The sequence below is a fragment of the Andrographis paniculata genome, unplaced genomic scaffold (genome assembly GCF_009805555.1).
Source record: "Andrographis paniculata isolate CXL003 unplaced genomic scaffold, ASM980555v1 Contig70END, whole genome shotgun sequence".
Lineage (NCBI taxonomy): Eukaryota > Viridiplantae > Streptophyta > Magnoliopsida > Lamiales > Acanthaceae > Andrographis > Andrographis paniculata.
In genome coordinates this window covers 189,709-205,188 of record NW_026137607.1, presented here as the reverse complement: position 1 = coordinate 205,188, position 15,480 = coordinate 189,709, and the positions used below count along the sequence as shown (strand labels likewise).

Sequence of the window (15,480 nt, the reverse complement as noted above, 5' to 3'; positions counted from 1 at the left end):
TTGAATACGACAAAAATATTGTTTAATTGGTCAAGTTCAAATAAATATTTAAGTTTGTATCTCGTACTAAAGAGATATGATCACGAGCCAAATTCAAATACAAAAATTTAAATTTACTTCAGCTAATTATCAGCTTTAGTTTTAACGAGAAAATATAATTCATATATATATATATATTTAAAAATATTACTCCCTTCGTCCCATAACTAAGTATCTATTTTTCCATTTTAGTCCGTCACATAACAAAAGATTCATTTCCTTTTTTAGTAACTGTACTATCTGCCTAACATTACAAATACTCTTACAACTTACAATATATTACACAAATGTCATTACCTTTATATCACACATACTAATAAGGTTATTTTAGTCATTTCTACTTTATTCTTACTATATCCCAATATAATACTAATATTTCTAAAATTACGTGAAAAAACAAATAAATATTTACTTATGGGACGGAGGGAGTATTTTCAACGAATATTATTAAAATTTTAAAAATTATGCATATACAAATATTGATATTATTTAATGGGATTTGTTAGTGAAAAAAAGTCCCATGTTAGATAGAAATGTTTGTCCTCTGTGTTTGTGTTAGAGCTTGGATTTTGAATTGAGATTTAAATAGTAAAAATTTTGAATTTGAATAATTGTATGATGTGATATAAATAGGTATTGATGTGATGTTTTGAATGTAAAATTAATTTTTAACTTAATATAAAAAATAAAAAAAATATATTTAATTTAATATTTTTGAAGAAAAAAATTGAATGAACACCAATGCCCGAACAAACACACCCAAATGTGTGTAAAAGAATATTTTAACAAAACGAGACTGGACCTCGTGATTGCAGCCACCCACCCCCACAATTTATTTATTTATTTACTATTATTATTATTATTATTATTATTATTATTATTATTATTTATTGAATATAATAATATTAGTAAGAGAAACACACGAATGCCACACCGAGAATAAGTCAACATCAAAAACTGATTGATTGATTATTTGTTTGCTCGTGTTTATCTTCATAATATTTATTTATTGTGATTTTTTTTAAAAATTTAAATTAATTTTTTTTTTTTATATATAAAAAAGAATTACTCTATTCGTTTGATTATAAGAGATTCGATCATTGTACTTAACATTAAAAATATCATTATATTTGTATATTCTTTTACACATATATCATTATATATAATACACTAATAGAAATATTTTTGTCATTTTTCCTTAATATAGACTAAATTTACATATAATAATTAATATTAAAAAATCATTAAGCAAAAAATAATTTTATTTGTAAATAATTTTATTAGTTTTACTTTTACAAATAATAATTAAAAACAATAAAAAAATAGTAAAATATTTTATATAAAAATTTAAAAGTAAAAAAATAAAATTCAAATATTCATTATAAAAATAATTTGAAATATTTATTACAAAAATATTAAATATTTAATTAAAAAATAATATATTTTATATTTTTAAAAATAATTTTTCGTACCACATATAAAAGAAAATATTTTTCATCTAAAAACACGTTTAGTGAATTGTACACTCCCAAACAGAAAAAAGCATCCGCGCAATATGGCGAGTTTAGAGATCCCAAGCAAATATAATAAAAATAATAATAATAATAATAATATCCTAATTATAAAATTATATTCCTCTGGTTTCCCATTTAAATAATTTACTTTTCATTTATGTTATCACAAATTATGTTAGATAGACAGTTACATTTTACTCTATTTTTTAAATTTACTACAATGATTCTCATCTAATTTCACTATATTATTATTATTATTATTATTATTATTATTATTATTATGACTGTAAATATATCCAAATACCGACAACACTCAGGTGTTTCATTCGTTTAATTTTAAATATTTTTTTATTATTTTTATTTGTTCTATTTAAAGATATTATTTTTTTATTATTAATAATAATTATATATTAATATTAAAATACTCTTTACTCTTTCAATAAAATGCAAAGATATATTAGATAGTTACACTGATTAATAAAATATCACAGTAATATTTTTTAATATACACAACTTTCAAGAACCTTTAAATTTGGACGGTTATAATGCACTATATACGTATCATTATAATGTGATAATTGAGACCATTACCATAAATGGTCCAATTATATATGTAGTTTTTAAAATAGATATAATTGAATTATATATATATCCATTTAATTTAAAATAATTAACAAATCAATACACCATATATAATATATTACCAAAATAACATATTCTTTTGAAATAATTAGCAAATCTCATAAAACAGTACTCCCTCAGTTCAAACAATTAGTATACATTTACTTTTGGTATTTTAATTATAGTGGTAGATAAAAATAGTACAATGACACTCTTACTTTTTGATATAAAAATAATAATATGATATAAAATTAAAATATTTGTAAAAAAAAATTGAGTATTTAATAAAATAATTACTTTGTAATTGGACATAACAAAATAAAAATATGTATATTTATAGCTGGAGTATATAAAACATATGTGGTGTGAATTCTATTTCTTCTTAAAATCAAAATATATTAAGCTATATAATCATATAATTTGCCATATTATATATATATATATATTGTATTATTAATTATATATATGCTACTTTTTTTTTTTATAAATATTTGCTATAACATTATAAAAATATCCCACAAATCAAATCATCCACACAAACATATATATATATATATATGAAAAAATAAAATAAAAATAAAATGGTAAACAAAGTTGTAAACAAATGGAAAATTGTGCATTAGAAGGTTAAGTTACTATAACTTCTCAAAAGAGTTGCAAAACAAGAATACAATGCACAACATGGCCAAGATATCCCCTTTTACCCTACCCCTCGACACCCTACCCCACCCCACCAGCCACACAAGAAGCAAGTACAAAATTGAATGAAGGAAAAAAATTGCTAACCTTCATTGTAAGAGGCCCCCTTTATGTCCCGTATATGTGTCTATGAACAGGCTGGGCGTCGAACGTGCGGACGACTTGCTTCCATTGTTTGTCAATAACCAAGATGGAATTTTTCGAGACATGTTGGACGAATAGAACGGGATCTTTGAAAGCGCAGAGCTCGAAGTTCATTCTAACACTTTGCTGTTTAGTTTCGAGTTCTTGGAGTTTACGCTTTAGTAATCCGTTGTTGCGCAGCTTCCGCATCAAACCATGGCTGCTCGTCAATTCAGTCTCGTCTTTGTTAACGGGCAGTCCAAAATCGATCATGCACATTGCCCTAGAGAATCACATCGTGTTAGTTGAAGATGGATATCAAACAGAAATGTAAATAAATAAATAAATAAACATGCTTGAATTTGCTAAATAAAATTAAAATTTTAATGTTCATATGTTCCCTATGCATTTACTTTTACCATTTAAATCAAAACAAAACAAACCCAATGATTGTGATCTTTTCCGATTTTTTGAAATTCTTTTCCTATTCAAACATCTATTTTTTATTTTTTATATTATACTAAAGATCAAATTTACATTCAAAACAACATATCAAATACCGATCTAAATTCAAAAGGTTAATGTTCAAAATTCAAACCCGAAACCTAAACCCTAAAAAAAGCTATCAAGCTATAAATGAATTTTTGGCACAATTCTAAAAAGGAAATGGGAATCTTATGTATGACATGTGAAGCTACAATTATAGAAAGAGTCATCTACTTTTGATACATTAGGAACCAAAAATAAGTTGGGGAAAAAAGGTCGATACGACAAATAATTTTCAAGATCAAGAAGCGGATATTCATTCGTTTGAAATGTAAGTTACCAGAGTTACGGGAATAGGAAATTACCAGGGACTATAAACAATGACGGATGACGAGGTAGGCGAGGGTGGAAATGAAAGACCGATAACTTCTCCCGGAAACTCTTGATATCTTCTAGGGAGAGAAAACGTATGACGCCTAGACCACTCCCCTAACTGTTTGGCCTCCACATCCAATGCATAAACTCGGTTAGAAGATGTCGAAACAATGAGAATGTTGCCATTTTGAGGGGTAAAGCCAGCAGCAGAGACGGATGCGCCGTCTAATTTTGATATATACCAGTGTTGCCTGTTAAAGAAAAAGTTAGCCGTCAACTGAAATTGAAACAGAATGGGATAATACGAGCAGTATTGTGTCGCGAACTTTTGTCAGGTGGGGATATCCGTAAATGCTAAACCCACTACCGAAAAAAGCATCTATTGCATACCTTAGTGTCTCGAGATTGAAAATATAGATATCTCCGAAACAGCCGATGGCGGCTAACCATTGACCATCTGTGCTTGTGAGCATTTTTGTAATCGGAGGTTCACTGGGCAGTGGATTATCCTCACCATCTTCATGACGCGGGGTGAATTCGTGGGCTATCTTCGCACTTTCAACATCTACCAGCTGCAACAAAATTAGAAAAAAAAAAACATGAGCACAACCACTTCCAGTTGATACAAAGACGAGATTCCAGGTACAGATTTTTACTGTTTTTGCAGTCCCAATAACTTCAAAGAATGTTTTAATAACTACAAATACAAGCACATCGATGCATGATAGATATTCCATTGTCAGCAAGGAAATTAGGGTTGTTTTCCAAAACAATTAACGGAAGACAAAAGAGACGGGAGAATCAATTCAAGCACTGCATCAGGATGGTGTCGAAAATTCTACTTTCACTACAAAACTTCCTCATTCTTATTAGAACAATACATACTAAGAGTACAATATATAAGCATTATTACAAAGAAGCTCAAACTCTCAATTCAAGAATTCTACATGAATTGGTACAATCAATTCAGGCACGTAACATGAGGATAGTTCACAAAATTCAATAACTACATGAATTCACAAGTTGCTAATTGTACAAGTTCCTAAAAACTATATATAAGCATATCACGAAGAGACTCGAACTCTCAATTCACGAATTCTAAACTAGGTCTTCAAGTTGCTAATTTCAAATCAAAACACCAAAATGTAAAGGTGCCATTTAGTTGTAAATAATAAAATCCCATTTCAGCGTGTTTCGCACATTTATAAAAGAATTTCAAATTAGTACAATAAGAACAATTCTATAGCAGTTACGTAATTCCAAGTCGATTGGTTGTCATCCCCAAATAGATATTCTAATGGCATATTTATTCATAAGAAAATATAGATAACAAAAATCAAGTGAATTATCAAAAAACAAGAAAGAAAGTACTTACATATATTCTTCTATCATGACCGGCTAACAGCAACTTTGAAGAATCAGACGTGAATACCATGCAATGGGAAAAAGGTAATTTACAAGAGTTTTTCCTTTGACTCACAGTCCACCTATCATCCGATTTATTTCTCTTCAATTGAAATAAACTGGATTTTGTATGGTCAGAGTAAGCAAAATATGCTCCAGATGAAGAAATCGCACTACATATGACCTTCCGAGAAGATTTACATTTAATCCGTGCCACTAAATCAGTGTTTGCAGGCGCAACAGACGGACCAGGAGATGCATCAGATACAGAACCATTTTTTAGATGCACACAATGGATTTCTAAACAGTTTGTGGACTGGATGAAAAGCAACGGGGTCTGGTTAAAAACTGTTTTCAACACAAGCTGCATTGGCATTCTCTGCGGTACAGGACATATATCGTGTGGAGAAAACTTGGAGAACTCTTTCACAGAAAATGCATAAAGTTTAGTGTCGTCACCTGCTGATATCAGCATGGGCACCCCCAAATGAGCCCACTTATGGTAACTAAATTCAAGGGGCTTTACCCGGCCACGTAATTTCTTCACCTTTTCAACTGGAGTTAGATCTGTTGATCGAAAGAGAATAGGAAAGGAATTTGGTCAGTAAAACAAAAATAACGAGGAAACATACAAAATCTTAAATTAATTCAACCCAGTAGCCTTCCACTCCATTACCTTCATCGCAGATAGGTACAGCTACAGTTAATGCCCTCACATCATGCGAATGGGCTCTCACATAGCCAACATAAATCCATTTCTTAATAGTTTCCGAAACAGGCATAGCATTATTAGAGCCAATTGCCTCGCTAGAAAGTTTATAAAGTATGACCTGCAACAATTGCGAGTATCATTATGTTTAACAGAACAGTTAATCGAAAGCAATGATCAGGTACAAATGACATAAATGGTTTTAATTTACATTATCCATCAGATTACGAATTACATACATCCTAAACTGTAAGCATTGATAAAGATGGTCGAAAAACCAAAGTCTTTGTAATGTATCTAAAATAACAACAACCAAAAGAAACATTAGAGAACCAGAATTTTCCACGAAAATCTTCTTTCAGATTCAGAACTTCATAAATCTTGACACATGAACACATTATACTGATGGGATTGCAGGAATACACCAATGATCATACACAATATAATTATTTATTATAGAAGACGAAACACACCTGACCATCAGAGCCAGCAGAAAACACTCTGTTATTGCTAGGGGCTGCTGCTAAGGCATTTACATCTCCCTTATGGTAAGAATTGGCCTGCAAAAGGGTTCCAAGTCGACCATCCCAAAACTGCACACTACCAGAACTATCCCCGCTTACAAGCGTCCCACATCTGAAACAATGATAAGAAAGACAACAGAAAAACAGTAAATAAGAATACGAGAAATCTAAAAATGAATAAAGCCACCAGGTCTGACAAACAGATTATAACTAATCCATTCGAGGATAAAAATGAGATTAGGATAGAACCAATACCTTAATGCAAGTAGCGACCATATGCAAAGATCATCTCCACTCCCCAAACCTCCAAGCCCAGCAGTTATTCTATAAATCTCGAGAGCTCTTTCAGCATCCCAACATCTTATAAACCTAATTTTTTTAAATACCAAAAACCAAAGAGAACAAATTAAAGGGCATCCCCGGAGTGTCTAACAATATATGAATTTTACATCTGCAACATCAATATTTATGAATTATCATATAGTATAAACACTAGAATACCCGTCGCTACTTCCAGAAAATATCCTCTTTCCATCTGAACTCCAGGCAACACTTAGCGTACGCCCTGCGAATGACAAATACGAAACAAGAATTTAATATGACTAGAATTATGAAAGCAGGGAAAGTTTCTCAACTACTCGGGGAAGATGCCTCACCACTAACCCTAGGCAGTGTTCTTTTATATGTGAGTTTTTCGGAATCAGAAACACAGTATATTCGCACACAGCCATCATCACAGGCCAATGCTACACACGTATTACTGGCATCACTCTGCTCATGAACCTCAACTGCATTGTTGTATTCATCTTCGCTTTCACTAGCATCGTCTTCGCTAATGCCACTGATGATTGAAGGACTAACAGATCCATTTTCAGTACTCTTGCTTTCCTTGTTTACATTGAACTGTTCATCTCGTGGTGGTTCAGCTGCAATCTGCCATATCGAGAAGCCGATGGAATCTAAAACCGTCTGCAATTAATACAAAGCAACAATTATTACATTCATAAATTGGAAATTCTCATAATAAGATTCTCCCATTCCGCACAAGTTATTACAAACTACATTCAAATGAAATATGCTACAGCTTAGGCGAATACAACAAAACCTTAGCACATAGATATTCAACTAAGCTTTGTTTGAAAAAAAAATTTATTATATTCTCCAACACATCATAAACAAATCAATACAAATGCAATTGATTAAAAAAATCTCTACAATTAATGCTAAGCAAATTATATTCCAGGGCTAAATTCGAAATGTCCAAATTGTCAGTACAAAGAACAATGCCTTAGGGACTGTGTAAAATCTCAAGAACTAGGGCTATTAACCTTTTGCCTCAAATCGAGCAAATCCCACTCTGAAATCGATCCATCGATGTCCGACGACAACAGCTTGTCCAAAGGCCTTCCCCTCGGCCCCGACCGACACCACACCAACGAAGAAACTCTCGAATTCGGATCTCCATGTATTCTCTACACATGAAATCCGCCAAAAACAAATAACACCAATCAAATTCGCAAATACAAAAACAATATGCGAAAAAACATCAAGAGTGGTGTGGCGTACAAGCTGACAGTGCCAGCCGACGGAGCCGGGAGAGACGAGCCAAATCTCGAGCGATCCGTCGGCCCGAGCGGCGGCGACCTGCGAACCGTCGGCGCTAGTGGCCAGGGCGACGACGGCGGACGGCGACCAGTCGACCGAGCTGATCCTGTGAAGCTTAGGCATTTGTGGCTATTGATTGATTCCCCCAAAATCTTGTCGGAATTGCGTTGAGGAGCGAAGAAGCATCACAAGAACGGCGGAGGTCGGCGACTCGAGGCGAGGGCAAACGAATGATGTCGTCTAGGTTTTGAGGGTTTTACAGTATGCTAGGACCCGACCCATTTATAATGAACTGGATCGGGTTGGTTCTGTTCCGGATTCGGGCCCATTATTCAATTTCTAATGCAAGCCCAATTTAGTAATGCTTTTTCTTTTTAAATTATAAAGCCCACTAATTATAGATTATAATAATAGTGCGTTTGTGCTATTTTGTGGGTTTTAACAAAAATTTATTATTCTTTTTTTTTTTCTAATAATATCAAATTAAATAATAATTTTTTTTTCATACTATATTATAAATTTATTTTATATTTAAAATATCATATGAGTTTTATAACTCTCTAATTTCTAAAAAAATTATTGACAGCCAGTGAACTTTTATCTCACTCGTAACTGTCACTTACATTGTATTTCATGAACACCTAACAATATATACATATCTTATATTGTCTCATTAAATGACAACAACGCGTGAATTTTACAATATAAGAAACTCACCGCAAATATGCAAATATTAGAATGTATTTTATTATGATACAATTAAAAAAAAAAGTAATAATTAGACATATATACAATAATATTTTTGCAATTTTTCTCGTAATAATCTTATTTTAAATTTGAGGCCAAAACCAAACAGATCCTTAAAACCTTATTTCCATCCATCTCAAAATTGAGTAGATAATTTTCTATATAAAATTTTACATTTTGTGTACTCAAATTTTGAATTTATATACTCCCTCCGTCCCATAACTAAATATCTATTTATTTATTAGTATTATATTGGGATGCAATAAGAATAAGGTAGAAATAACTAAAATAATCTTATTAGTATGCATGATATAAAGGTAATGATATTTGTGTAATATATTGTAAATTGTAAAAGTATTTGTAATGTTAAGTACATAATACAGTTACTAAAATAAATAAATACTTTGTTAAGAAGATTCTAAAATTAGTGAGCACTTAAATAAATAAAAAGGTATTTACATAGGCAACTTGTTAATATGCTGACATGTACACATTCATATTAATATTTAAATTAATATATTATATTTCTTATTTTACCGTTGTTGGATTTTTAGTATATACAGATTTGAACTAATTCAAAATTCAAATTTTTAAAAAAAAATTCAATTCAAAATTCCAAAAATTCGAACCAAAATCTAATTACAACATCAGCAATTTTGAATTATAAATTAGATAAAGTGCATCTATAATGTTGTAAGAAATCAATCCATGTGGGCCCTATTTCTTACAAATAGTAACTAGTATTAGAAAGTACTTTATTATTGGTTGGAATTTTTATTACTACATTAATTAATATATATATATTAAGAAAAAAGAAAATAATTTTTATTACTATATAAGCCTTACACTAGCTAGAACTTGCAAATCTAGAATCTTCCATCATGAAACATAGTCACCATCTCTCGATTATTTTCTTCTTGGTTTTTCTTCTTGCATTTCGATGCCAATTTGTCGATGGCGGAGCTTCGCAAGTGAAATTTCTCCCGGGTTTTGAAGGCCCTCTTCCCATTCATCTCGAAACGGGGTACACTATTTTCTTCGCCCAATTTTAATTGAATTTGAAAATTGAATCATCAAGAAGTTTTCAGGTATATTTTGACGTAGGGTTTTGGGGTTTAGAATTATGAATAGTAAAAATTTGAATTGCAGATGCGTCTGATGTGATATTAAAGAGATATATATATATATATATTTGATTTGATTTTTTTTTATGAAAAAATATAAATAATTGAAAAAATGGGGAATTTTGTTGATGTGTAGATACATTGGAGTGGGTGAAGAAGAGAAAGTGCAACTTTTTTATTTCTTTGTGAAATCAAACTCTAATCCCGAAAAGGATCCTATCGTACTTTGGCTGATCGGAGGCCCCGGCTGCTCTTCTTTATCGTCGCTCCTATTTGAGATTGGTAAAATGTATTTATTGTATTTTAATTTAATTTTTATAGTTTTGATTTCGACAGTTTTTGAATAAAATTGAAAGTTGAATATGCACTGAATAGGAGTTGAATATGAATGTTTTTTAATAAAAAATTTAATATTTGAAATTGAAAAATAAAACATGTTTTGATGTTTCCTTTTAACATAAACTTGTAGATTTTGAAATCCATAAATTTAATTCCATAGGTTTTTTGGTTAATTTTCTTAACTTTGTCAAATAAAAAATTTAAATCTCAATACAAATCAAACGAATCCTTAATCTCCTTGTATTCAAAAGGCAATTAAATTTGTTACCTTCCATTTATTTTGTAAGTTTTTCAATCTAACTTTTATTATTATTATTATTATTATTATTATTATTGCCTTTTTAATTTCTTGTTTTTTTATAGCATCCATCAATAGCATATGTAACTCAATTCCTATTTCATTTACATAGGAGTTTTTTTTATTTTTATTTTTATTTTTATTTTTAATGTGTGTGTAATGTTCTAGTGAGAGTTGACATATTAAACCGTAAAAAAATATCGAAAATAAATATAAGTAACGAATCTAAAGTATAAAATTTTATATTAGGACCGTTGCTTATAGATCGGGAAAATGATGAAAGCTTGCCAACATTGTCGATGCATCCTCATGCATTTACAGAGGTGAAATATTATATTACATTACAAGCTTGATCATATTATTTTTTTTTTCCTACGAATTCGATAACCTTAACATCTCCGATCAATTCTTAGGCAGCAAACATAATATATCTAGATTTGCCAGTCGGGACCGGATACTCCTATGCTAGAACGCCCGAGGCTTTGCGATCTACGGGCTTGCAATCGTGTGAGCACGCCCATCAATTTGTACAAAAGGTAATCCAATTTGTTCTTTAATGTTGTCAAGAAATTTTATTATTATTATTATTATTATTATTCTTTTTATCTAGAATGTATGTATATATTTACTTTCTATACGTAGATTAATAAATATTAGTATTTTATATCTGTTGAATAGTGTGTAAGAGTGTACTGAATAAAATGTTCTAAAAAAATACAGTTGATAGAGAATGTATATGATTGTAGTTTTAGATGAAATTATTTTATTTATGTGATGATCGCATGCACTAATTAAAAAATTAATCAATTGATTGTTGACAACTCAAAATGATAATATAGGTATATTGATAGTAGACTGAGGGAGTAATAAATATTCTATTGAAGTACGCCAACGATAAAAGATGGAATAAACGTAGTAAACTTGTTGCAAATGATACATTTAATTATGAACAATAGTTGGATATAACTCGAACAAGATAATATTATATAGTTTCTTCAAAAAAAATTGTTTATATCTACGAATAGAATATTAATTCTACTAATTCATCTACCCCTACCCTTCCTTTTTAAGACTCGATTCTATCTTAAGGATTGTTCTAGTAATATATAAATGACGACGAAAGCATAAACCAACTCATATAAGACCATATGCATCAAAGATATATCAAAATTATTTATCATTTTAATGAGTCGCTCTTTTTATAAGTTACTTAATTTTTTTAAACCAGAGTTCAATTAATTTAATCTTTCTATATATGTAAAATACTCGGTAAATACAGTGGTTAAAATACTTAATTGAGCTAATTAACAAATGAAGTATATATACCGACACCACATGAGATATATACTAACAATGCACGTGTATCTTAATATAACATAAATAAAACATATGAACTGACAATACAGGATAATAGTTCACATAACACATAATATATCAGTTCAAACCATATTATTTTCGTTTATACTTACTGTGTTGATTAGGGCTGATCAGTATGATCCTAATAAGTACCCTAACCATCCCTAGTAGATATTGCTACTCTAATGTATTTATATTTTGGCAATATATATTTATATGTATGCAGTGGTTAATCGATCATCCAGAGTTTGCATCGAATCCATTTTATGTCGGAGGAAATTCATATGTAGGCATAACTGTACCGGTCATTGTTGATTTTATATCAAATGGTGAGTTTTATAATATTTTGATTCTTAATTGAAATTTATTATCTCCATTTTAGCTGTCATAAAGTAATGAAAAATGTTTCTATCTTCTTATTACCGTTATTTCAATGCAGGAAATGAGGCAACAATCGATCCTCGGGTTAACCTTAAGGTTAGCTAAGAATTTTATCAATAATCTTCGAAAGAGGAAATGTCATAAAATCAATAGGCAGCCCTACTTTCGTAAATAAGTTTAAAATTACAAATACGCCAAAGATTATAAAAAATTGAAATATTGTCATGGCAAAAATATTTTATTTTTTTTAGAGCACAATTTTACTCATAATTATCTATTGTTAATCGTCTATATTAATATTGAAAATGTTGTATAACAATTTATTTGTATTTTTTTTCTTCATTAGGGGTATGTGCTTGGCAATCCCGGGACGACATTTCCAGCTGATGGCGACTATAGAATACCATTTGCTCATGGAATGGGACTTATTCCAGATGAATTGTACGAGGTTGTTTGTCATAAAATCAATATTTATGGGTAAATTATTTACAATTTTTTATACTCCAGGAGACCTTTCATAAATTTAGGAATTAGATTATGTGTAGGATTAGTCCCACAACTTTTAAATTGTGACATTAATATGACATAGACTTAGAAGGTCAGAGCTGACATATAATGACGCATAAACAGTTCCGACACCATGTAATTTTTTTTAAAATAAATAATTGGACCAAAGCAAAATTTTTACTGACTTATATATTTCTTCATTTTAAATAATCCATATGGTGCCGGAGACTAATAGGATACAGTTTATTTACATGTTTAAAATGATAAAATGACACGTGGAGAACAAATATATATATATGCATTATAATATGAATCCTGAATTTCTTTTTTGATCAATAGTCTTTGAAGGAAAATTGCAATGGAAGCTACATAAATGTGGATTCCAACAATTTGGCATGTTTAAAGGATGTCCAAAAATTCCATCAGGTTTTTAAATCCATTCCTTAATTCTTGTATGATTATTACACACTCTCATACTAATTTTTATTTTTCATTTTGTTTTCGCATAATTTAGTTAGTCGATGTTCTGTTCGAGGAGCAAATTTTAGAAACTACATGTGATCCTCGGCCAAGACCAAGCATGGAGATCGATGAAAGAACTCTCGACAGCAGCAACAACCATCAGCAATTTGCAAGAAATTGGTGTTATGTAAGATGTACTAAGTAAATAATTTGTCCTAACAATTTAAATCTTGATTTTCGATTTTTTGTTCAACAGTCACTGATGCAAACTTGCAAAGCAAACTACACAGGAAAGGATTCCTTCGAGTGTTCAAGGAACTTTCGAACATTGCATCAGGTCATTGCAAATGTTTTACTATTATTTGAATTATTTAGGTTTATTACACATCAAATATACCTTGTAATAACATTTTGTCATCTCGCATTTTCCCTAGTTGGTCGAAGATTTCCTCAAACAAGTTTTCGAATCATCTTGTCAAAAATTAAGGATGAAGGGCGATAGCGCGAGCAATGGACACCAAGAGCTCGATGAAATCAGACAACTTCCTCCAATGAAGTCATGTTATGTAAGAACTTAATGACAATTTTTTATACTATACTACAATTGTTTTTCTAATTGGCGAATTTTTTTTCGTAGAATTATCGCCTCAATTTTATTGATCATTGGGCTAGCGATCCTCATGTTCAAGAAGCTCTTCATGTCCGAAAGGTAACACTTTATTAGTACACTAAAATTTTGTTTATCCACAATCAAGGATGTAAAAACATTCGGTGCGTGTAATTCAGGGAACTGTAGAAGAATTTATACGGTGCAACCATAGCATTCCTCATACAGATATTTTGTGGGATAGCACGCCTTATCATGCGAATCTAAGCGCCAAAGGCTATCGATCGCTTATATATAGGTACAATTTATGATATTTGTCACAATTTATTCAAAATTCGAATGAAGAATGTTTTAAATTAGAGCTTGCTGATTAAATTCTTGTCACTATTTTTTTTTTTTTTTGGGGGAGGGGGGGCATAATTACTCATAACACATGTGATTTGAAAAGTCTACGTCTAGTTAAAAACAAAACCACAATATTCTTTTGTGTTTTAAAAATATTGTACAAAATCTCTTAATCTGCAATGCTCAAGTATGTTTGTTTAGACTTATAGATTTCGAACAGTAAAATTTTGAATTAAAAGATTTTGAGTATAATAAATATATACTCAATATATTTGATGTGATGTTTATTGGAGAATTTCTTTTTCTTTTTTTTTTTTAAGGAATAAGGAAAATCTTGTAAAATCTCCCAAAGGATAATGGTTATTGGGGGATTTTGTTCAATGTTTTTAAAAACAAGAAGGAATATTGTGCAATTTCTAGATATATATATATATATATAAAAGAATGATCCAGACTTTTCAGACTACAGGTAAGTTGTAAGCAATTTTGATGATTTTTTTTTTCTCTTATATCGTATATACATGTAGCGGTGATCACGACATGGTGGTTCCTTTCATATCGACTCAAGCATGGATACGATCTCTAAACTATTCCATTGTCGACGAGTGGAGGCCATGGTTTGTTGAAGGAGTTGTTGCCGGGTACGTTGCGATTAATTTTGAAGATCTCATCGAGGTCTTTCATTTTTGCAAGTCTAAATTAAAATTGTGTGTGTAGGTATACGAGGAGTTATGCTAACAATATGACGTTTGCGACAGTGAAGGTAACAATTTTTTTTTTTTTTTTTGTCTAAAAATATATTTAGGATTTGTGATACGTACGATCATACATATTGTGGTGTGTTTGAAAGAAATGTCGGGTGATTTGGTTGTAGGGAGGGTCACATACGCCGGGATCAAGTCACCCAAAGGAATGCGCGGCCATGTTCAAACGATGGATGTCGTATAAACCTCTTTGATATATATATATATATGTTATTACATTGTTCTAATATTTGAAATCCTCAAATTTGATTTAGATGCAATTTCTTTGTGGGAAAATAATGTATGCTTCATGAATTATATATTGAAGTGAATTGAAGCTTGGGTGAGGGATTTTTGCTTAGTTGATCTTAATAGTTAGTTAGTTGATATTTCAATTGAATGATCTCATAATAATTGTTCTATTTTGTTTACTTGTTTTAGCTTCTTTTAGACTATATAATTTTGATGAAAC

At 30.4% G+C, this 15,480-nt stretch overlaps 2 protein-coding genes across 2 annotated transcripts; one reads left to right on the top strand and one right to left on the bottom strand.

Moving 5' to 3' along the window:
• Positions 1-2,770: 2,770 nt before the first annotated feature.
• On the bottom strand, positions 2,771-8,341 carry LOC127264400 (WD repeat-containing protein PCN-like). The gene is made up of 11 exons (XM_051293905.1): positions 8,061-8,341; positions 7,823-7,966; positions 7,151-7,463; positions 6,996-7,059; positions 6,750-6,863; positions 6,444-6,606; positions 5,938-6,091; positions 5,233-5,828; positions 4,248-4,429; positions 3,848-4,108; positions 2,771-3,279 (listed from the first exon to the last, which is right to left on the bottom strand). Exons 1-11 carry the CDS (start codon positions 8,220-8,222, stop codon positions 2,982-2,984), a joined length of 2,451 nt encoding a protein of 816 aa, XP_051149862.1. The 5' UTR covers positions 8,223-8,341; the 3' UTR covers positions 2,771-2,981.
• A 1,386-nt stretch (positions 8,342-9,727) lies between these two features.
• LOC127264339 (serine carboxypeptidase-like 11) lies at positions 9,728-15,352 on the top strand. Its single transcript, XM_051293820.1, has 16 exons — positions 9,728-9,870; positions 10,107-10,252; positions 10,857-10,930; positions 11,021-11,143; positions 12,190-12,292; positions 12,403-12,440; positions 12,691-12,792; positions 13,191-13,277; positions 13,366-13,500; positions 13,570-13,650; positions 13,748-13,879; positions 13,951-14,022; positions 14,100-14,218; positions 14,793-14,906; positions 14,983-15,028; positions 15,140-15,352. The coding sequence occupies exons 1-16, from the start codon at positions 9,728-9,730 to the stop codon at positions 15,221-15,223; spliced, it is 1,599 nt and encodes a 532-aa protein (XP_051149777.1). The 3' UTR covers positions 15,224-15,352.
• The last annotated feature ends 128 nt before the right edge of the window (positions 15,353-15,480 follow it).